This window comes from Polypterus senegalus, chromosome 1, assembly GCF_016835505.1.
Source record: "Polypterus senegalus isolate Bchr_013 chromosome 1, ASM1683550v1, whole genome shotgun sequence".
NCBI lineage: Eukaryota > Metazoa > Chordata > Cladistia > Polypteriformes > Polypteridae > Polypterus > Polypterus senegalus.
Window position 1 is genome coordinate 88,970,830 of NC_053154.1, and position 24,758 is coordinate 88,995,587.

Here is a 24,758-nt window from a genome sequence, read left to right on the forward strand (position 1 = left end):
CATGCACACACACATACATGCATGAAAATGTCATTATTTGAAAACGCTATGCCATTTGATCATGAGTTGTCATTTGAATGTGTGTTTTTTTTTTTTCGATCTGCGTTATGGTACGTAGTACATACATCATCAGAATGGTACTTTCAGATCTAAACATTAGCGTGGAGAATTGCTTGCGTACTAAAGTCTCGTTAGCTGCATGTGGAAGTTCCCATCCCATAAGACATAATCAGCAAAATCAAAATAAATAATTACTTGAAATACATCACTCTGTGTGTAATGAATCTATGTAATATATGAGTTTCACTTTTTGAATTGAATTACTAAAATAAATTAGCTTTTCAATGATATTCTAATTTACTAAGATGCACCTGTATAAGAAAAACATATATTTGATTTGAGTCTGTAACAGGCAGTGTAAATTTATTATACTTGTAAAAGTTAGTGCTGAAGGGATAAAAGCAGACACAAACACGCTTGTGAATACTTTCTTCTTAGTGTCTTGTTGAGCAAACGGTCAATAGTGGGTGTTACTTTTCCTCATACATGGACATTCACATTAACATGTCATTTTTGTTTCTTCTGTTTTATTCTTGGATAAAAGTACACTTGTGTAATAAAATTGTTTTAGCAGTGCATTCCATGAATAAAATTCAGGAAGTGACAATTTAGTATTGGCTTCTACAGCTTTGTGTTGTCATGCTTGCCTTGCAAAAGCATCATGGGGCAATGGGAAAAAAAGTTCACTTTTCAGAGAAAAATTTGTTGAACAAGATCACTGACAAACCACTGTTAAAATCCTTTATCATATTTCACCAATCAGCATTACAATAGACTTATAACATTCTCTATGAGGATTAGTTGAATTGTTCTTCTCAGAACGTTTTGTATTGCTGCGTTAATCACCTGGGGCCTCATGCATAACGCCATATGTAGAATTCACACTATAACATGGCGTAAACACAAAAGCAGAAATGTCCAAATGCATAAATCTGTGTGAATGCCAACTTCCACGTTCTTCCGCTACATAAATCCTGGTCAGCATGAAAAGTAATGCACATGCACGCGCCTGCTGTCCTGCCCCAACTCCTCCCAGAATTACGCCTCTTTTAATATGCAAATCAATATAAATAGCCCTTAAGCTCAGCCTTCTGTGAAAGGACAATGGCAAAAGCACAGGGGGAAATAGAAGAATTTTAGCGAATATTAAGTGGAAGCAAGGAAAAACTTACTTTTTATTGGTTTAAACAGTGGTGTAAACAACAAAAGGAAGTTAATCGAGTGACATAGCATGTTGTAGAAACTCGAAAGCTCAAGTTCACAAAGTCGTACAGTGCCCGAAATAAAAAAGAAGTTGTCACATATCAACATCGCCATGAAAAGGCAAGTCGTAGCCCACCGGCTGAGTGTCATATAAAAGGTTATTAGGGTACAGAGAAAAAAAAATACGCACACAGTGGGATAAAAGCACAAAATGTCAACTTTAATCTCGAAATTTCCACTTTAATCAAGCATTTTTCTTCGTCATTAAAGTTGACCATCATAAACTTCATCTTAAAATTGTTTAATTTACTAGTTTCTCAAATCCCATCGTAACTAAAGTAGCACGTTGAATGCTTTGTTTTGTATTTGATCTTCTATGTGCTCAATGTGGAGTACATGCTTCTTAAACGGGCTTTCTCTTCCTCCAACAGGACACAGAATCCATTACATTCATAATATTACAGCTGTCTGAATAATTAAAATACTGAGATGTATACTTGATATCATTTTCATGATGATAGGAGTTAAAGCATGTTATTAAACATGGGAACATGGTGGCGCAGTATTTGTTCATGTCTCACGCAAGATGCTTGCTGCGCTGTACGCGACCTTCAATTAAATAATTTATTGCAGCAGTATTGTCTCTTTCAAATGACTAACCCCCAGTTCCTGTCCTTACTTTTCTTTCTCCAAATACCCAATTGCCACACAATCAGCTCTGTAATAGACGTTAAGCTATCTGTAAGTTTAGATTCTTCAAAAGTTTTAAGGCACATTGAAATATCTTCGTAATACATGTTTCATTATTCTGTCCTTTCAGTGTTGCACCAGCAAGAATACAGCGTGAGGCAGGAACAATTCATGAACGGAGTGCCAGATCCTTGCTAGCGCAGTGACACCATGTCCTCACGTTTAAAGTTTTATCTGTATAATATAATAAACATATTTTGCTGCATTTCATCTTAAAAATGATATCATCATATGTAAATACGCGCTTTATAAAGTGGCTCAGATTGTACTATATTGTAACTAGTGCAAGTTTACAGTGAGGTAATTGTGCTTATAAGTACAAACAGTTCTACAAGGAGCACTTGATGGACTGATGGAGTGCATTTATAGTCCTTGGGATGAAACTATTTCTGAACCGCGAGGTCTGTACAGGAAAGGCTTTGAAGCGTTTGCCGTGTGAGAGCAGTTCAATAGACAGCATGGCTGAGGCAGCGTGTGCTTGATGCTGTATACCGATAATTCTCTTTCCAATCAGCTGCTGTAGAGCTGTGATTCCCCACTCAGATATAGTGATATAAATACTCCGAGTGGTGCAGTGAGAGTAATATGGAAAGAGATGATCCACTGTGGTAACTCATAAAGGGAGCAGCTGAAAGAAGCAAAAGAAGGTGCAGTGAGAGTAACAACACTAAAGCAACTATGGTATTTGGAATACTTTGGCTATTCCCTGGACCATTATATTGTTACAGGTTAATTACAATCAGATGCCTTAAACTAATGAACAATATGCAGTTAATTTCAGTGTATTTCTAAAGCTGCGTCAGGGATGTGGATCTAAAAATCTAAAAAAGTAAGGATAACCACACAGGAACAGTACCACTGCTTTGACCCTGAGTGCTGCCAGTTTGCAAAACTGAGCAGAGAACTTGTGTATGCCAGGGTTTGAGCTACCATAAAAATGTGAGTGGCTTTACGGCAAGTTTAGGTTTTCTGCATCGGGATTTTAGCGTGGAAGCGTTCTTACGCAACATTTTTGTGCATACGCACCGTTTATACATGAGGCCAAAACTGCATGCAGAAATCCAAGTGAGGCCTAACCTGTGTATTATATACTATAGTTTAAGGACCACCCCCTTTGCCTTATACTCCACACATCATGCTATATGACCTAACATTTTGTTAGCCATCTTGTACACAATCTGGATGTAGATAGTGGAAAGTTCACTGTGATTCCTATGTCACTGTGATTCCTATGTCCTTCTCATAAGAGGTACTTTCAGGTTTCAGACCTCGCATTGTGTATTAAAGTCTTAAATGATATAGAACAAACTGATATACATATTGCAAGTAAAATTAATTGCTCTGTTATTTTGATTTTTAGATGTATTTAAAAAGGCTAATGGATATAATTACCTCAGAAAACCCCAGAATGCCATATGAAATGAAGGAAATGGCTCTTGAAGCAATTGTTCAACTTTGGAGAATTCCTAGCTTTGTGACAGAGCTCTATATCAATTATGACTGTGATTTCTACTGTTCAAACCTATTTGAAGAACTGACCAAACTACTTTCCAAGGTACTTTTATTGAAGTAATTTATGTACTAGCTCTGTTTACCTAAAATATGCATTTTGTTGTCTTTAAATTTTCTAGGTTCTACAGCAGAATTGTAGAGTTTCCTTCTTCTGGCATGAATGTAATATTTTGTTGTTTTTTGTTTTTCACCTCAACTTGTCAGAGTAAATATTGGACAAAAAACATTAACATTTTAGGAGCAGGCATAAAATGCATATACATAATTAATAATACTTAAACAATGGTGGCATATAAAGTTTTTTTTTTTTTAAGTATCACTACTTTAAATATCTAATGTAATGTCATGTTTAGGTTTGGCTGTCTGACCCCTTTCATTAATAATTAGGACTTTTTTTCTGCCTGCCCTGCTAGAAAGTTTGCATCAGAATTTTTGAAGAAAAGTAAACTATGAATTTGAAATGGTCTAATCAAGGTCCAGAATAAATCTTTATATGTTTTTTCAGGACCTAGAATAAACAGATCATACTCATTAAACTAGAAATATCATTAACCTGAAGCACTTTTGGAAGAAGTAGTTGGCCAGTATTTGTTCACATTCACAGCAAATAATGGAAATGTTTACTTGAAGTTATTTCTCCTTAGATTTGTACAAATAGTTTGTGGGTATTCAGGGATAATTTTCATTTTTATGAATGTTTGTCAACTGTTTTTTAAAAATAAATAAGTTTATGATCTTCAGTTTTATCGAACTGTGGCTGAACATTTGAAATTATTCTTCCTAAACTATGCAGTAATACTAAAATGAGGAAAATACTTTTATTATACCACAATATAAATGTTTTCTACATGCTGTCTTCATGTTGTCATGTAGCAATTTCATTTTACATTATTATAAGTAGGACTACTGAGATAGATGGAATAAAAACTTTAATATCTATTTGTTCCATTAACCAGGCTTTATAATTCAAAAGAAAATTGCTCCAACCTTAAATGCTTCGCATCCTATGGGGTATTTTTAGTTCAGATTAATTAGCAGCCTGGCATGTCTCTGATATTTGAAATGACCCCGCAAATACCTTTTAAGATGAAACAAATATGTGTAGTTTGAAAAAAGTTAAGTATTGCAAGAAATTCCAGTATGTGAAGCATTAAAATTATATTATTGTAAAGGAAGATATTTTGGGAGAACATTTATAATTCTAGTGTACTAGCAAAAAACATCCAAGTGCAGATATGTTTTGACTTCTCAAAATTGGAAAATAAGAGTATCATCTAAAGAAGTTCAACTTTAACATCTTTGCCAATCCTTCTAGGTTTTGGATACAGGGGTTATATAACAGGGACTTTGCAAAGTACTGCCGATTACACTTAATTTAATTAAATGTTGTTGATGTATACCCATTGTCAGTGCTGCCTGTACTTATGTTTATGCTGACTCTCAATATTTAAACTAATACACTCACGTGTTAAATTTACCTGGGCACACTGTTTTTAAACTATGTGATACAACCATTAATATAGATATCCCATTTTTATCTTCACTTTGGCTCACTGTTAGGCCGACTGCTAGATTGTGCCCTGTGATATTCAATGAAAAAGAAAACAAGGCTTGTAAATTTTAGTGTAAATCATTAAATGAATTAACCTGTCTAATCAGTAATATTTTGAAATGAGTTTATAAAGCACAGAGAATTTGTTGATTTAGGTATTTTTTACAAGCCTTAAATTTTACACCATTTGGCTTGCTCTCTCTCTCAAGGGTGGGGATCGATTTGTTCTTAGCATAATTCTTTTTTTGTAAAAACTTGATTAGTATGTATTGATTATAATAAAAAAATGAATTAACCTGAATTGTTATATGCTGAGTGGTTAATTTGTTAAGAAATACACTGCCTCCCTTGGAACTCACAGTTTAGTTAATGGCAGTATCATTTATACAGAAAATATGGTTGGACAGTTTGTAGTAGAATGTTTGTGTGTAGAATTTAGATGTACAATGGGTAAAACTGTAGGTTTAAGTAGCTTAGAACATAGCATGGTGGCTTGCAACAGACACCAACAAATAAGTGTTTCATGATATACAGGTGTATGTTCAGTATCATTCGTGTTTATTTGTTTACGAATGTATTAGTGTTCATTTCATTGGGGCCTGGCAAACCAACAGTATTCTCTTTTTGCTTGCATTTTTTACTCATATTAGTAATAGTATTTTAAATGTAATTATTTAGGAACAATTCATTATGTCATAGAAGGTAACATAAAATATTATACTATTTCTTACAGAATGCTTTTCCAGTCACTGGCCAGCTTTTTACTACTCATCTTCTATCACTTGAAGCATTGCTAACTGTCATTGACAGTACAGAAGCACATTGCCAAGCCAAAGTATTAACAAATATGACACAGAAGGATAAAACAGATGATATCAAACCTGTTCAGGACTACAACTGTGCACAAGAATCTACTGGTAAGCAATGAAGTACCAGCTTTTTTATCTTGCTAAATAAAGAATTCTGTAGGGTATATTAATTTTTAAACAAAATGCATTTTTTTCTGCTCCATTGGCATACACTTACCAGCTTATAAATATTGTAATAGTAGTTTTATAAGAGAAAAAGCTTGTTTGTTTGTTACCATTTTCACAACGTTTAGGGGTATATTTGCATAATTAAACTGAGCCTTTTTTGCATAACTCAAATTATAGGGACCAGATCCTAGATTTGTGTTGCCTTATTTAATATTTTGATAAAGTTAACTAGGCAAATTTTACTTAAATGAAATTACACTGCTATTTCTAAAATTACACTGATAACATTTCCCCCAAATGGTGTTTCACCCCAAGGAGACTCCCAGTCCTTGCAACTCAGTAGAGCAGGGGTGTCCAATATGTCGATCACTATTGATTGGTAGATTGGAAAGGTAGTGCAAATAGATAAATAGATATAGAATTATATTAAAAAATATTTTTTTAGATGTTAGTCTATCATATATCCTCCATATGGCATTTCCCACTTGATTGACATACAGGGCGGCCAGTCTCAGATCTCTTTTCTTCTAACACACGGGTCATCCCACACACACAATCAGACGCACGAGCTACAGCAAAACTCTGGCTATCTAAGTGATCTAGTTAGTTAGCCTTCCAATTTATATCGACTAAAGAAGGGAAATGGAAAAAAAAAATTGGTAGGGGGTGCTGAATGTGGAATTGGAAGAGGATTTTTTTCTCTCACAATGTCACAATCGAAGTGTATTTGTCTGATCTGTCAATCTATCATTGCTATTCCAAACAAGAAAAATGCGGAAAGGCACTTTTTAACTGTTCATAAAAACTACGAAACTGACTTCCTTGCGAAAATCCATCTGAGAAAGAGAAAGGTGAGGGAATTAAAATCGCAGTTAATCAGACAGCCGTCGTTTTTCACTCGGCTGAATTCAAAAGCAAAGGCAGACACCGAAGCATCGTTCCAGGTGAGTCACTCGATCATTAAGCATAAGAAGTCCTTCCAAGATGGAGAGATGATAAAAGAGACCTTTGTTGCGGCAGATGGCTGGGAGGAAATTCTTGCTGAGATTTCGAGACCCCTGGCCAGAGATAAAGGAGTTTCTTCTTATCATTAAACATGCAGAATACAAGCAACTTAATGACGATCAATGGCTGCTAGACTTGGCATTTTTTTACTGATCTGACCAACATGTTGAATATGCTTAATTTACAGCTGCAAGGTAAAGACAAAACCATAGTCAATATGATTAGCTCAGTTAATGCTTTCAAACAAAAAATGGAACATCTGTCCACAAAGCTGCAGTGCCATGATTTCGGGAACATCTAAAACCTCGCAGCAGAGCTGGAGACGCAATGGAAGGCGTGTGCGCAACTTGACAGCAAACACTACACAGAGCAGATTGAAAATTGTCTGTCAGACTTTGACAGACAGTTCCAAGGCTTTGCTTTACTTAAGCCGATCGCTACATTTATGTGCTATCCATTTAGGGAAGATGTTGAGGTTGATTCACTTACACCAAAAATTGCAACACTGTTTCACCTAAAACTCCTCTACTGTCAAGGATGAGATTTTCACACTACAGGATGACATTCAGCTGAAGTATGGTGCTCATGGACAGTTTTGAAACTTAAAGAGGAAAATTACCCAAACGTGAGGAAATGTGCCACCTCCTTGACTGCATTATTCGGCTCTTCTTATTTATGTGAGTCAGCCTTTTCCCACATGAAGATTATTAAGTCCAAATACCATAGAGGCCATAAATGTATTGAATTGTTATTGTGCCATAAGAGTTGACCTAGTCATTATAAAAGTAAAAGTAAACGTATAAAAGTATTATTATGAACATAGGGAGAAAGCTAATAAGCTTTTAGCTCAACAAATTCACAAGCAAGAAGTGCATACGCAATCTCGTAATCACTAACACGAACGGAGATAAAATCATCGAACACAAAAATATAATGTACACTTTCAGAGACTACTATAAATCCCTATATACTACTGAGTTTAAAGAAGACAATACACAATCTAATGCATTTCTGGATACATTACAGATACCACAAATAGACGCTTCTAGTGTGGAGGAACTTGATAAACCTCTGGCGTTATCAGAATTACTAGATGCTATAAAGTCACTCCAAGGTGGGAAAGCAGCAGGCCCTGATCGCTACCCTGCAGAATTTTACAAGAAATTCTCCGCTCAGCTAGCTCCCCTCCTATTAGCAACATTTACAGAAGCCAGAGATAACCAATCTCTTCCACAAACCTTTCGCCAAGCACTAATCACTGTCTTTCCAAAACAAAATAAGGACTTATTACAATGTGCATCATACAGACCAATTTCACTTCTGAATAACGACGTTAAAATACTCTCTAAAATCATAGCCAGAAGGATGGAGAAAGTGCTCCCCTCGGTAATATCACAAGACCAAACTGGATTTATTAGGGGCCGGCACTTAACTTCAAATCTTCGACGTCTGTTTAATGTAATATACTCACCAACTAAATCAAACACCCCAGAAATATTATTATCATTGGATGCAGGAAAAGCATTCGACATGATTGAATGGAAATACCTTTTTACTATATTGGAGAAGTTTGGGTTTGGCCCAACATTTGTGCATGGATTAAATTACTGTATACTAACCCAGAAGCTTCAGTTTGCATCAACAACATTTGCTCAGACTACTTTAAACTAGAACGTGGCACTAGACAAGGATGCCCTTGTCACGCTGCTGTTTGCATTGCCATTGAACCACTGGCAATACATTGTCGAAATACTGATCAGATAAAGGGGATTAGCAGAGAAGGACTGGAACAGAAAATCTCATTATATGCAGATGACATGGTACTGTATATATCGACCCAGAAAATTCTGTGCCTGCAGTCTTAGCAGCACTCACAGAATTTCAAAAGATCTCTGGTCTCAGAATTAATCTGAATAAAAGTGTACTCTTTCCAGTGAATTCTCAAGCATATAATATTAGATTAGATACCCTACCTTTTATCATTGCAGAACAGTTTAAATACCTAGGGTAAACATCACAAGTAAACATAAAGCTCTATATCAACAAAATTTAGCGTCTGCATGGAAAAAATTAAACAAGACTTGCATAGATGGTCAACCCTTCATCTCACACTAGCTGGAAGAATTAACACTGTTAAGATGAATATTCTTCCTAAGCTCCTTTTTATTTCAAAACATCCCAATATACATTAATAAATCATTTTTAAGCCAATTAGATTCAACAATAACCTCATTTATTTGGAATTCAAAACATCCACGCATCAAAAGAGCGACCCTACAAAGACAAAAGGCAGAAGGCGGCATGGCTCTACCTAACTTCCAGTTTTATTACTGGGCAGCAAATATACAGGCGATAAGAACCTGGACACAAATAGAAGAACATACACAGGCTTGGACCACAATAGAAGTAAAATCCTGCAGTACTTCTTTGTATTCCTTGCTCTGTGCTCCAATAAACACACGTTATCGGCAATATACTAATAACCCAATTGTGCTCCACTCACTTAGAATCTGGAACCAATGTAGAAAGCATTTTGTGTCACCCCTGCAAGAGAACCACCTCTTTCAACCTTCACAAACATATGCAGTTTTTAATATCTGGAAAAAATTTGGAATTAACTTGCTTAGAGATCTTTTATATAGACAACGTCTTTGCATCCTATGAACAATTACATTCCAAATTTAACATTCCAGCATTACACATTTCTTTCACTATCTTCAAATCAGGAACTTTGTTAAACAGAACCTTCCAGATTTTCCTCATCTTGCACCCTCATCCATGCTGGAAAAATATTGCTCAATCTCAAGGACTTAGACTCCATCTCTACAATATATAAAATCATTTTACAATCCCTCCCTTTCAAAGATCCAAGAGGACACTGGGAAAAAGATCTCTCAATTAATATATCAGAAAAGGAGTGGAAAGTAGCCATGCAGAGAATTCACTCGAGCTCCATATGCGCAAAGCATACAATTATACAACTTAAAAGTAAATATTGAGCACATCTGTCTCGACTAAAACTCTCCAAAATGTTTCCAGGGCATGATCCAACCTGAACGTTGCAACCAAGTCCCAGCCTCACTAGGTCACATGTTCTGGGCCTGCACCAAATTAACATTATTCTGGACAAAATTTTAATTACCTTCAGACAGCCTTGGACTCACAATCCCTCCTAACCCATTAACAGCTGTGTTTGGGGTTCTTCCAGAGGGTTTAAAGTGGAGAAAGACAAACAAATTGTGATTGCATTCACTACACTTTGGCACGCAGACTTATTCTGATAAACTGGAAGAACCCAAACTCTCCTCTTTAAGTCAGTGGGAAACCGATGTGTTATATTATTTGAAATTGGAAAAATCAAATACTCAGTTATAGGATCCGTACAGACTTTTTTCAAAACATGGCAGGATCTCATCAGTAATATTTTAAAATAAGTTCATAAAGCACAGAGAATTTATTAATTTAGGTATGTTTACAAGCCTTAATTTTAATGCCGTTTGGCTTGCTCTCTCTCTCTCAGGGGTGGGGATCGATCTGTTCTTAACTTAATTTTTCTCTTTGTAAAAACTTGATTGCTTTGTATGGATTGTATGGATTGTAATAAAATTAATAAAAAAATTTTAAAAAAAATAGTATTTTGCAAGCCAAAAAAGTGTGGGCACCCCTGCAGTAGAGGAATGATGAAATAGTAAATATTGATAGTTTAGCATTTCCAGTATGTCTTGGCATATTAAAGTCAGTTAAAAGATTTTGAATCTACTTCTCTTGGCCAGGAGTGTGTATGTGTACACACAAACACGCACATATATATGTGCTTCTATTGTATGCTACAACTAGCATATTTTTCCCAGCTGGGTCATATAGAGATAATAAAGACTTCTGTGCACCATACTGGACATCTCAGCTGTAATATTTTTTATGCAATGCATATCTTAGATGTTAACAATACTGTAATATATATATGTCCAGCGGCAATGAATGGTTCACTTACTTGACGAGGTAAAGATTGGAGTATTACATTCATAGGTCTAAATCACAGTTTAATTACGTGGATGATTACTTACCAGGTAACGCTTGTGTGTGTGTTCTTTTACAGATATATTGTTTAATTTTATTTGCATTTTTAATAACAGATACATGTATTGAAAGTTTTGGACAAAATTGTAACTTTTAGTATTCATGTTTAATGCTTTTAGATCTTGAAGTAGTGGTAAATGGTTGTAAAGTACAACTGTCTTCAGATACAGAAGCAAAAGCATCTTATCCACCTACTAGTGGTAATTTGATGGCTGATAAAATGAAACATGGACGTCAAGATCAAGAAGAGACTGAAACTGGTAAAAAAAAAAAAAATTCAACATATCATTTGTTTAATTAAAAACACAGCAGTATAAGAGTTTATAATGTATCATAAATGGCAGTTGTTAATATACTGTAGTATTCAAAAAGAAACTTATTTGCTTCATTCCTCTATGGATTTTTTTATTTCATTGTGTTACAAACCATAGTTATAGTATTTCAGTTAAATTAGTTCAACAGTAAAAGTGCTGTCACTTTTCATCATAAAAATGTGAACTAAGTCACAATAATAAACACAATCTGCTTATGTTAATAACATGCAAGCAATTGTGCTACCTCTTTCTTGTCTTTACTGAAGGAATCCTTTGAACTTTCACATTCCACGTTGGAAAAAGTGTGTTAACCTTCCCCAACTGCTAATTAGACTAAGGTGTTCCAGTCAGTCAATTGATGCTGGAGTGCCCTACAAGTTTAATTTTCTGCTCTTCTCAAGAAAAATCTCTACATGTGAACTGTACCCTAATCAAAAGAAATATCAGAGGACCTTAGAAGAAGAATCATATAGATTCACAAAATGGGAAAAACTGCAAAAGAATTTCTTGGTTGTTTAACAATCCACAGTAAGGCGTATTATGTACAAATGGTGGAAATTCAGTACTATCACTACTTTCCCTAGGAGTGAGTGTAATCTAAATGTCACAGCACAACAGCAGTATTTAGTATTGAAGGGGGTGGTAAAAATGTAAGGGTAATGGTAAAGGACCTGCAGAAATCTCTTGAACTTGCTAAAGTCTCTTTTTGTGTATTTCTGTCTATTATATTAAAAAAAGTTTAAGTCATGTCCGCATTATTTAGCCTTGGCCACTCCCCCTCCAGAGCGCTTGCCCAATCATTACTCCAGCTGTGCACATCCTCTCTCCGTATCACCCCGTGACACTCTTTCAGTGCTGCTAACTCGCCCTTCAACGCAGTCAGTTATAATGGCAGGCAGAAAAGCAAATGATCTATTCAAGAACGTCAGATTTTAGATTGCAATCAAAAAGAGCTGATAATGAATGTCAAAAAAAAGAAAATGAACAAAAAAGAGCTGCATATCATAAAAATCAAGAACAAAGAGAATCCTCCAATAAATGAGAAGGAGAAAAATATCCCGAACAGTATGCAAACAGAAATGCAAAAAAGCACCGTTTTAAAGTACAGTGATCCCTCGCTATATCGCGCTTCAACTTTCGCGGCTTCACTCCATCGGATTTTAAATGTAAGCATATCTAAATATATATCACAGATTTTTCGCTGGTTCGCGGATTTCTGCAGACAATGGGTCTTTCAATTTATGGTACATGCTTCCTCAGTTTGTTTGCCCAGTTGATTTCATACAAGGGACGCTATTGGCGGATGGCTGAGAAGCTACCCAATCAGAGCATGTATTACGTATTAAATAAAACTCCTCAATGATATAAGATATGCTTTGCACACTTCAAAGCTCTAACAGCCCGTATTGATTTTTGATTGCTTGCTTTTCTCTGCCCCTCTCACTCCCTCTGACATTCTCTGCTCCTGACGGTTCGGAGCAGAGGGGCTGTTTGCATAGTTGCTGATTGCTTAGAAGATACAGACGCGCCTGTAAAAAATGCTGAAAGACTACCTTCACATTGATCCCTTCATTGTGGCCGCTTTATCGCAGTGCTTCCTGTACTTAAAAGCCCAACAGCCCTATTGATTTTTGCTTGTTTACTTTTCTCTCTCTCTCTGACATTCTCTGCTCCTGACGCGCGCACTCCTTTGAAGAGGAAGATATCTTTGCATTCTTTTAATTGTGAGAAAGAACTGTCATCTCTGTCTTGTCGTGGCGCACAGTTTAAACTTTTGACTAAAGGGTGTTATTTTATGTCTAGAGGGCTCTAATAATGTTAAAAAACGTGTTTAGAAGGTCGTAAACAGGTTTTCTATGCTCTAACTGTGAAAAATATTAGATTTATAAATAAAGAATCCTACTTTGCGGAAATTAATTTATCGCGGTAGAGTCTGGAACGGATTAACCGCGATAAATGAGGGTTTACTGTATACCTACTCTTTAAATACAATTGCTTACTCTAATGGAGGGAGTGCCCCAATGCCCTTCAAGCAGCTCAGCCGTGAGATAGTGGCTGCCCATTGCCTGCGCCTGGGAGTTGGTGAGTGAAGTGAGCAGAGGGCAGAGCTCCTTAGTGTACTTTAAGAATAACACAGGATGCTGCTCAAAAAATATTACTGAACAACTCAGGTTTGCAAAACACCCACTAAGATGTTTCCCAAAGCTTCTGGGGAAATGATCTGTGTACGGGTGATAAATTTTCAACTGAAAGAAATAAAAAATGCTGCATCAAAACTGTTAGCTTATTAGTGTTGACAAGCACAAGTCAATTATATTTGGGTTATCACTTTGAGCAGTTTTTGTTTGTATATTACTGCAACTTTCATTGGAACAGGAGCAAAACTGGTCTGTAAAAATTTTTTTTGGATCGGATCTTGTAGCCAATGGCATACAACAGGTATAGTATGTCGTATAGCATTTCTGTGAGTTGACATAAAAGTCACTCCACAGGTCAAAACAAAAACCTACACTCTTAAAAATACAGGTGCAAGAGTGGTTCTTCAGAGTGATGCCATAGGAGAACCATTCATTTGAAGATTCCAGAAAAAAAAAAACCTATTTATTTAGATCTTTAACAGGGTCCTCGCAGTAAATAAATCAGAATAGATGGTAGTAGATTTTTGAAAAGCCAATGAGTCCTGATTTTAAAATGACTCTTGCTGCTTACGTCCAGTAACACAGGCTATGTCCAGAGTTTCTGAATCTGTTTGTGTCCTGGTAGGTAGCCTACTGTACATTAATGATTTTGTTTATTTTTTTCTACATATTAGGAAGCTTTTCAAAGTACAACAAACCAAATTCATATGCAAAGAACCCTTGCCAGAATGAAATGGTCATGCAATTGTCTATATGTGTATATACTGTATAAATGTGTGTGTGCATGTGTACGTGTGTGTATATATATTTATATATATATTTATATATATATTTATATATATATATATATATATATATATATATATGCATGTATAAATATATGCATGTATAAATGTGTGTGTGTGTATGTATAATTAGCTCTTTAAAGTTTAGCACTTCCCTGTCGTCCCTATAGCAACAGTTATACTGGAAAGTGCTCCAAAGCATCATCACAGTGAGTGATATACAGTACATCCTGGATTACAGTAACTTCATTGGGAATGCAAATATTTTTCAGCTACAAGCCTGGAACCTTTATTTTAATGGGACATCATTCTGGTAACACACACAAAACTAAATGGCCGATAACAAAAGCATCTTAGGACACATTTATTGGAAGAATCTGAAATAAATACACACAATGGTAAATTACATAGATTATAAAACTCCAGTTCTCTTTGTAAAATAGACAGACTGTATTGTCCGTGCCTCAACTATCAGTGTGTCCAGGTACACCTTTTTTCTTTCCTTGTACATTAAGAGCACAATACGGCAATAGTCACAAGTGAACCTCATTTTTGTGTTAATATTTTCAGATGCCTTTGACCATCATAATTTTTTGAAAGGGTAAAACTTTCCATCAGAGCCATGTTCATGTTTACTCTGAGAAGCCACTTTGTGGCATATCAATCAGAACAAACATGCTTGCCCACGATTTCTAAAAATTGCACAGTGTATGCCCAGTATTACAGTAAGCTTGCTTGAAATTTCTGTACATGGCTGTGACTGCTCTATAACGCAACAATGGCCTCACAAAGCATCAGTGTGCACTTGGAAAAAAAAAGTTCACGTAATCTGGCTGCACTGCAAATTTCCAGAAAATTTCCAGTGAACAAGGTCATCAGCGGATCAAAAACATTTTGGTGAATTTCACCCATAAACACTATTTGAAAAAAAAAGCAAACCTGAATTTTCTGTCCCCCCTGGCCATTGAACCTTACTCTTATTCGATGTTAATTAATGTTGATTTATTTTGTTTTATAATTGTGTCTTTCATTTTTCTATTCTTTAATATGTAAAGCACTTTGAGCTACTGTTTGTATGAAAATGTGCTATATAAATAAATGTTGTTGTTGTTGAATTAAAATGCATTGACTACAGGGTGCTGCTTTATTTTACATTTTTTTCATTACTTCATTATTCTCAAGCTGTCAGTGTTATAAATCTTTTCTGCATTTACATTTTTACATTCTAATTTGTTTAGTTTCATAGTTTTCAAGAAAAGTAAGTTTACAGTTTGAAGACTTATTTGACATAAAATGTTGCAAACTTCTTTTTTAAATTTCAGTTATTGCACTAGTTAAATATAGATTTCTCATGCCAAAAGAGAATGTGCTTGAAATGTGTCCATAGTTTACTTTATTTATATAATGCCATGCCCCTGCCTTTAATAAGCAAGTTTGGAAAATAGATGGAAAAATAGATAATGACATTTTGTACAAGTTCATTTTGTTTCACTAATTAAAATATTGTGCAATAATACTTCATCCCAAGTTTCAGGCTCAGACATTTTTGTTACTTTATGCCCTGTAGCTAGTAAATCAGACAACTTACTGCTTTTATCTTGTGTAGTGTATAATAGGTTTTGTTTATGTAACAATCTGCTTTTTAAACGCTGCATTACAAACAAATACAGAATTGTATTTGAAAGCCACATCTAATAAAAGAAAATTTTTAGTGTAAATAAAACTCAACCCTCTACATATAAATGGAGCTACCTGTGGATTTCCTTTAAATTACTTTTTGTGTTATTATCTTGTTACTTATGACTGGGACTGATGACAAAACTTTGCCAATCTCCAGAAGTCTTTACATTCTGTAAAAAAACAATTGGAAATGAACTACTGTAACTTAGAAATAATTATTAAAATTTAGCTAACATATTTTGTACTTTTTATGCACTGTTTCTGAAATACACTGCAATGATTTCTTATTTAAACTGCACTTTTAAATTGACATTTTTAATAATTTTATTATCAAGTTTTGCAATAAATATGTTAGATAAAAGTTAATATGATTTAAGTGCACTTTCTCATTCCAGTTAGTGATACGGTAATTCATTTTGCAATGCAATTATTATACTGGATTTTATTTGTATGTAATTTTTTTTTGTTTTACATCTAGTGGAAAAAAAGATGCCAAAGAAACCTCTTAGATTTTCTTCATTTCTACCAGATGCTCAGGAACTTTCCGCTATAAAAAACAAAAAGAAAGTAAGTTTTTCAGTGTTTTTTCTTTTTTAACACTAGAATCACTGAATCCTATGAAAAAAGCCATAATCCAGGGCTACCTTAAATTCCTTCGCACCTCTCCATCAGCGTCTTTTGTTTTGCTAATGTGTTAATCAGCACAAGCAGCAAGCAGCCTGCTATCTCATTCCCCACCAACGCAGCTGAAATTCTCCCAGCTCAAGTCTCATTATCTGGGTCTGAGGTGCCTTGAGTTATATAGGGTAAACAATATATCGTTATTTGGAATACATACATTTAATTTGTGTGTCGTGTCTACAACGATCTGGATAAATGTAGGATTACAGGAAATGGGAGGCAGGAACTGCTGAACACGTACCTAAAGCAGGTTTTGTTTTTATCTTGCCCATACCCCACGTTATGGTGCATGGTACTGAGAATGCAGCTAAAGTCACTTCAGTTCGTGATCAACTCTGCATGCTAGTGTTTAGATCTGGCAGTGCCATGCTGATGGTGTTTGTGCCCAAAAAGAAGTAGTCTGACTGCATTCTCGGCATAATTGCTCATATACTATAGTGACTATTGCAGTTGGAAGCTACTGTTGCACTTTATGTAACTGATCTTTTCCTAAATAAGGAGTGGCATCAAACACATAAAGCACTGCAGTCTACTTTATCATTAAGCTGTATGAAGATAAGTAAATAAATACAAACAACATTCAATGTGGCGTTTATAGAAGGAACATATAAGTGTTTTTCATATAAAGACCATCAAAAACATGATCGCAAATGGAACTTTCCACGATACCTTGGCGAGCTCTGCAGGCCCTGCAGTTTCATTAGAGAATATGTGTGTGGATGATCCACTGGCAGGATGATAGCCAACCTGTTGCTGCATCCACACAGTGCCATCTTTCGCCTTTACGCCTGGTGCAGCTGCGTTGTTCTTATGTGTGACTGGACATTTCTTGCGGGGAGGGCTTCAGTTCTCTTTCTCTGATATAGAACCCTTATCCTCATCTGAGTTCACCTCTGTTATAGCATGTCTTTATTTGAAACCAGTAGTGTATGAATAATAATAAAAAAAAAGTACTGTACCATACATTTACACTGGCTGTTAATAACTCAAATCAAATGTATGTTTTTATTCTATAATAGTAACAACTAGCAAAATACCCGTTTACAGAAAGAGAATAGTATATATATATATATATATATATATATATATATATATATATATATATATATATATATATATATATATATATATATATATATATATATACACATATATAAACATACATCCACATATATATATACATATATACAGTATACATATCTACATATACACATATACATACATACACACACATATATACACACAAATATATAATATATATATATATATACATACACACACACATATATAAACATATATATACATATACACACACACACACACACACACACACAAACCAGGAAGAGCTCCAAAAAGTGCTGATGAAAACATGCATTATATAATTGAGAAGGCAGCGAAACAATAAGAAGCGAGTGAGTGACATATACAACCATATTCATGAGTGCTGCTACTTCGGAAACAAAGCACGTGTAAACCTAAAGTTTAAATTAAGTTCATAGACAGGCTGCCGCTGGCGCTTGTCATGCCCACAGGTAATGCAGGATACAAGTTTAATGAGAGGACGCAGGATATAAACGAGAGTTTTAATCACTTTGTAACTAAGTTAAAATTGCAGGTGAAGGGCTGTGTTTATGCAAATTCCGAGAGACTGTGTTTGTGGGGGATTGACAGTTAAGGCGGGTGGGGGAGTCACGTCATCATATCCCCTCCCATTCACCTCATGTCGCTCTGAGCTGAGCTCCGCAGCTAACGCAGTGTTATGGAAGCGACTTTGTGACGCTGCCATCAAATACTCACAGAAAAATCCACAAGTTAATACACCGATGTCTCTACAGTTTCTCCACACTGAATCCTCCAGGCACTACTTACAAAAGGTTACATTGACAATCGTGTTACATTATTTTTAAAATGTTTCCTTTTCTTAGCACAAGCACAGCTGAGAAGCTTCGATGCCTGTGCTCCATAACGCATTAAAAAATCACACATTTAATCACACTTTGCATTACAAGCAAAGGGGAACTTCTGTCAATGCATGATTCCCTGGTACACCGATTACATTAATCAGCGCTTCCCGATTCATTTTACCCTCGCTCCCCCTTGGTTTGAGAAGAAGTATGAAAAAATATGAGGTTAACACAGCAAAACAGATCACCAATTGAAGCTTTATGAATAATCGATTCGCCATCAATAATTGTTTTGGTAAAGCCATACTCAGTGTAATCCTCCTTCGATTTCATAATTTTTCCGCCACTAGCCATGATTAAATGAACGGTAAAAAATAAGAGAAGCGGTGACTTATTCAGGCAGGCAGGCTTACACAGCTCAATAGCTCGAATTTGGATATAAGTAGGTTCTATTTAGTCGCCAGAAATATCTTTGTTAGGAATGGAAGTTGAATTTAGTCTTTAAATTTCTATGGTAAAGAAAAAGTTATGCAATGATGACTAAATTTAACTATATAAAGTCAAAACTTGATTATATAAAGTCACTGTCAGAATAAAGTCAAAACTTGAATATATAAAGTCAGCGTCAGTATATATAAAGTCAAATCTTGAATATATAAAGTCAGCGTCAGAATATATAAAGTAAGCGCTGCAATATCCATCCATTTCCCAACCCGTTGAATCCAACCACAGGGTCACGGGGGTCTGCTGGAGCCAATCCCAGCCAACACTGGGCGCAAGGCAGGAACCAATCCTGGGCAGGGCACATGCATCATTTTCAAAATATTAACCGAACAGTGTTTTTTTAATTTGTTTTTCTGAATACATTTTTGTTAACTTAGTTCAGTTCAGAGTCGTTTCAATCAATAGATTTTGACTTTCACTTTATATATTCAGTAGTGAGTTTATATACTCCGATGTTGACTTTATATAATCAGGAATGACTTTATAAATTCCGACACTGACTTTATATATTCAGGTTTTGACTTTATATATTCCAGCGCTGACTTTATATATTTCGACACTGATGGCGAATAAAGTATCCATTATTCATAAAGCTTCAATTGGTGCTCTATCTTTCTGCGTTAACCACATATTTTTTTCATACGTCTTAAACCAAGGGGATGCGAGGGTAAAATGAATCGGGAAGTGCGCGCACATACTCAGTGCACCCCCTCTCGGGAATCGAACCTCGGATGTCGGCGCTAGAGGCAAAGCCTCTACCATTGCCCCACGGTGTGTGGTTTGTCTATTTGAGAGTATGTAGATCGGGATATATATATATACACTAGCAAAATACCCACGCTTCGCAGCGGAGAAGTAGTGTGTTAAAGAAGTAATGAAAAAGAAAAGGAAACATTTTAATAATAACGTAACATGATTGACAATGTAATTGTTTTGTCATTGTCATGAGTGTTGCTGGCATATATATATATATATATATATATATATATATATATATATATATACACACACATATATAAACATATCCATTCATATACACATATATATACACACACACACACACACACATATATATATATATATATATATATATATATATATATATATGTATATATATATATGTACACATACATCCACATATATATACATATCTACATATACACACATACATATATATATATATATATATATATATATATATACATACAGTCTTTGGGGTGCGAACAACTGTTGCTGGGGGTGCCAGAATCCATGAAGGAAGAAAAATGAAAAACATTATTTGTACAGAATCTTAATTTATTTATCCATTCCTAAATAATGAAATGGGCAGGCTGTTTCGTATCAGTGCAATATGCTGTTTGTTAAAACGGATGACTCCCGCTCTTACGTGCAAGTCTGCGTGGATATTATGATTATTACGTTTCTGTTCAAGTTCTATTTAAATTTTAAATAGAAGGAATTTTTATTTAGTCAACAAAATATTATTCCGGAATAAATCAAATCAAACCTTAAATAACTCTCCATAAAAATATATCCTGTCTAAATTATACAATTTAGAAATTAAGTAAATGTTAAAAGAACAAACATTCAAATTTCTTTACTCTTATTTAATTTTATATAAAAAATAAAGTTAAATTTTAAATATCCCAAAAGATTTTGCTCTCCATAAAAATATATCCTGTCAAAATTATACAAATTCAAATATGAACATGGTGCATAACAAAACCTGGAAATATAAATAAAATTTGTTCTTTTCAGCAATAACAAATCAAATCATTCAGTTGTCTTTGCTCTTATATCCATCTGAATCTGCACAGGTGCAGTTTCCACATCGACGGCAAATGGGTTGCGAAACAACTCAAAATTCTTTTTTTGTTCTTCAAAGTCACCAAAGTGCCGTGCGAACTCAGTGCGCAGTGAGCTCAGTTTATCAGCAAAGTGCGTATTTGGGAACACCGTTGTGCCAATTTGGTTCAACATTATTTGGCAACAGGGAAAGTGGGGCAAGTTGCACTGGTGCATTTGTGTCTCCCATAAAAGTAGCTTCACTTGAAATCACTTTGTGATTGTGCACGGGTAAAAACATCTGCTGAAGTGTCAGATTCTTCTTTAACTCTTCTGCTTTCTGTATCTTGTGCATTGCATTCAAGTGTTTCAGGTTATCTTGATGTTTTGTCTCATAGTGACAAATTCTGTAATTACAGCCACATTAGCTCCACAAATGAAACACACAGGTTTACCGGCAATGTCAGTAAACATATACTCAGCCTCCCATCGTTTTTTAAAGGCTCTATTTTCAAAATCACCTTTTCTCTTTGGCATCGTGTGGGCTAGCTTCGCAATAACTTGCAGCATCATAAGCTAGACTTGATTAACGCGTAAGTAGCCGGCAAGGCAGCTGAAGCGCTGCATTATGGGATCTGTAGTTTATTGTGTTACCAGCGCTTCATATCCCGGGCCATTAATAACAATAATACAGTATATAAAATGATCTCGCGGGCCGGATTTAATTACACGCCGGGCCGGATGTGGCCCGTGGGCCTTGAGTTTGACACATATGTACTAAATAGAACTTGAAAAGATATATTTTTTTTAATGTGATCTCGCAGTTCAGATCAAGTTGACGCGTACTACAGTACATCGAGCCCGCGTGCTATTGTGGTTTTGCCTGCGTGCCTCTATAAGTTACCCTCCCCTCGCTCTTACTTTTTTACCGTTCATCTGATGAATACACTGAGTATGGCTTTACCAAAACAATCATTGATCGCGAATAAAGTATCCATTATTCATAAAGCTTCAATTGGTGATCTGTCTTTCTGTGTTAACCGCATATTTTTTCATACGTCTCAAACCAAGGGGATGCGAAGGTAAAATGAATAAAAATGCATGCGTATATACTTAGTGCATCCCCTCTCGGGAATCGAACCTCGGACGTTGGCGCTAGAGGTGAAGCCTCTACTATTGCGCTACGGCGTGTGGTTTATCTATTTGAGCGTAGCAGTGTAATTCGGTTTTTGTTCAACACTTTTTGGAGCTGTTGCTTTTTGTCTGCACACTGCGTCAGTTCACGTGAGCCGCTGAATATGGTTTTATATGTCACTCGCTCGCTTCTAATTGTTCCGCTGCCTTCTTAATTATATAATGCATGTCTTTTTAAGCGCTTTTTGGAGCTCTTCCTGGTTTTCTACGTACTGCGTAATTACGTGGGAGGCGTGATGATGTCACACGAAACTCCGCCCACACGGCTTTCGCACTCAACTCCATTACAGTAAATGGAGAAAAATAGCTTCTAGTTATGACCATTATGCGTAGAATTTCGAAATGAAACCTGCCCAACTTTTGTAAGGAAGCTGTAAGGAATGAGCCTGCCAAATTTCAGCCTTCTACCTACATGGCAAGTTGGAGAATTAGTGATGAGTCAGTGAGTCTGTCAGTCAGTGTGGGCTTTGCCTTTTATTAGTATAGATATATATATATATACCCGCGCTTCGCAGTGGAGAAGTAGTGTGTTAAAGAAGTTGTGAAAAAGAAAAGGGAACATTTTAAAAATAACGTAACATGATTGTCAATATACAGTAATTGTTTTGTGAGTGTTGAGTGTTGCTGTCATCAAGTATTTAATTATCATTATTTCTTTCAATCAGGTTCGTATTTGTAGGATGTGTTGTGTTCAAGTTACATTCCGTGTTTGTCAATCGTTGTAAAGATGACAGGTTTCATTCATCGATTCCTTTCTTACTGCATCAATAAACAGCTCGTCTTCCTCTTTATCTGAGACATGACACACTGCATGCACAGGTTTTTTTTTACACTGTCTTCGTTTAGCGGGACATTGACTTTTTCCACCGTGTGCTTTGTTTCCGCAGTAGCTACACTTATGAATATGCTTGTATGTATCACACGCTTCATATTTTTTTGCTGCCTTCTAAATTGTGTAATTTGGTTTTTGTTCAGCACTCTTTGGAACTGTTGCTTTTTGTCTGTGCACTGTGTCAGTTCACGTGAGCCGCTCGGTGTACATGCATCGAATGTTCCCAGCTGTGCTGGTGCCATCTTGTGCGATGTCCACGGCTGTATTTAATGTTAGCTAAGACATTTAAAAGTTTCTCTCGCAGTTTTCCTGAGTTTGTGCCAAACACCACCCTGACCATCTCATCTTCGTCTGCATAAGCACAGTCCTTCACCCGTGAATATTTAGCGGTAGTGTTTCTATTGGATTGCCGCTGATGGACGGCCTTATATGGGCGGGCACTAAATTAATTGAGAGGCGTAACTCCGCCTCCCACGGGCATCAAGCAGAAGTCTATTATAGTATATGGACGAAAAAATAGGTTCCAGTTATGACCATTACGCATAGAATTTCGAAATGAAACCTGTCCAACTTTTGTAAGTAAGCTGTAAGGAATGAGCCTGCCAAATTTCAGCCTTACACGGGAAGTTGGAGAATTAGTGATGAGTCAGTTAGTGAGTGAGTCAGTGAGGGCTTTGCCTTTTATTAGTATAGATAAGAGCAGCTTACTACTCAAAACGGTAAATCTAGGAAGGACACAGACTCGAACCTGCAACCTCTTGATTATGAGTCAGCAGTTCTTACCTCTGCACCAGCCAAGCTGTTGTTTCAACATCCTTCCCTAACCTGATAATAATTCTTTGATTATATTCTTGAATAAAAGCGCACTTGGTTTGTTACACTTGAACCTTTTGTTAAAGTGTACATTTGATATTTACACTTCAAGTCTTTACACATTATACACTTAATGTCAAAATTTTGTCATTAGTACTATAATATGGAAAAAGTTTCTGTTTTAGCTATGTGTTCAAAATTTCTTGCCTTGCATTTCCTGTCATCTCAACATTTACCCAGATCGTTGTGGGATTATGTGACCCAGGATTATGACTTTTTTCATAGACTTCAGGGATTCTACAGTTAATTAAAATATCTTCTCTATAAATTATTTAAATGTATGTATTTTTTTTTTTTACTTTGTAATGTCAGTCAACAATCATGAAGGAAAAACATTTCTTCATTATTAATTTCCTGCCTTCATGTTACAAAACTTCAGTAATACTTTTATCTTGCATCCTTTTGAACATCTAATCTTATTATGTACACTTATTATTTATCCTTTTGTAAAAACAATTAGTTGTGTGTTTGTCAACAAATTATACAACATCATACAATAGTGCAATCCTGTAAACCTTTGTGTTCAGGTTCTTTGCACCCCACTACTCACTAAAATATACAATAGTCTGTCCCATTTTCGAAATATGATTATCTTTCTAAAATCCCATACTTGTTCCACAACTAAGAACCACAAATCAATCGCCTATAAAGCCACCAAAGCCATAAGAACATTTATTCATCTCCCAGTTGCTTGGGAAACATGTAGCCAAAAGTGTTTTTTTTTTTCTTATAAAACAATTGCAATAATGAAAAAAATATTAATTAATAATAAATGAATACATTTAAACAATCTGGATAAGCAAGCAAATAAAAAAAAATAAAATTATATCTCTACTAGTTGAAATGGTAAATGTCTTATTCAGTGGTCATTTGGCCATTGAAGAGAGTAAAACAAACATTCCAGCCTGAGAGATGGTGGAGGAAAATAACCT

The 24,758-nt window shown here is 35.5% G+C and overlaps 1 protein-coding gene across 5 annotated transcripts in view; it reads left to right on the plus strand.

Moving 5' to 3' along the window:
* Window positions 1–24,758, plus strand: part of gbf1 (golgi brefeldin A resistant guanine nucleotide exchange factor 1) — a 334,724-nt gene that overhangs the window by 255,399 nt on the left and 54,567 nt on the right. For all 5 annotated transcript variants that reach the window (XM_039753120.1, XM_039753118.1, XM_039753111.1 and 2 more), the window contains 4 exons: window positions 3,374–3,568; window positions 5,811–5,994; window positions 11,256–11,396; window positions 16,532–16,620. In XM_039753120.1, the coding sequence (XP_039609054.1) occupies window positions 3,374–3,568; window positions 5,811–5,994; window positions 11,256–11,396; window positions 16,532–16,620 (609 nt within the window). The remainder of the gene's footprint in view (window positions 1–3,373; window positions 3,569–5,810; window positions 5,995–11,255; window positions 11,397–16,531; window positions 16,621–24,758) is intronic.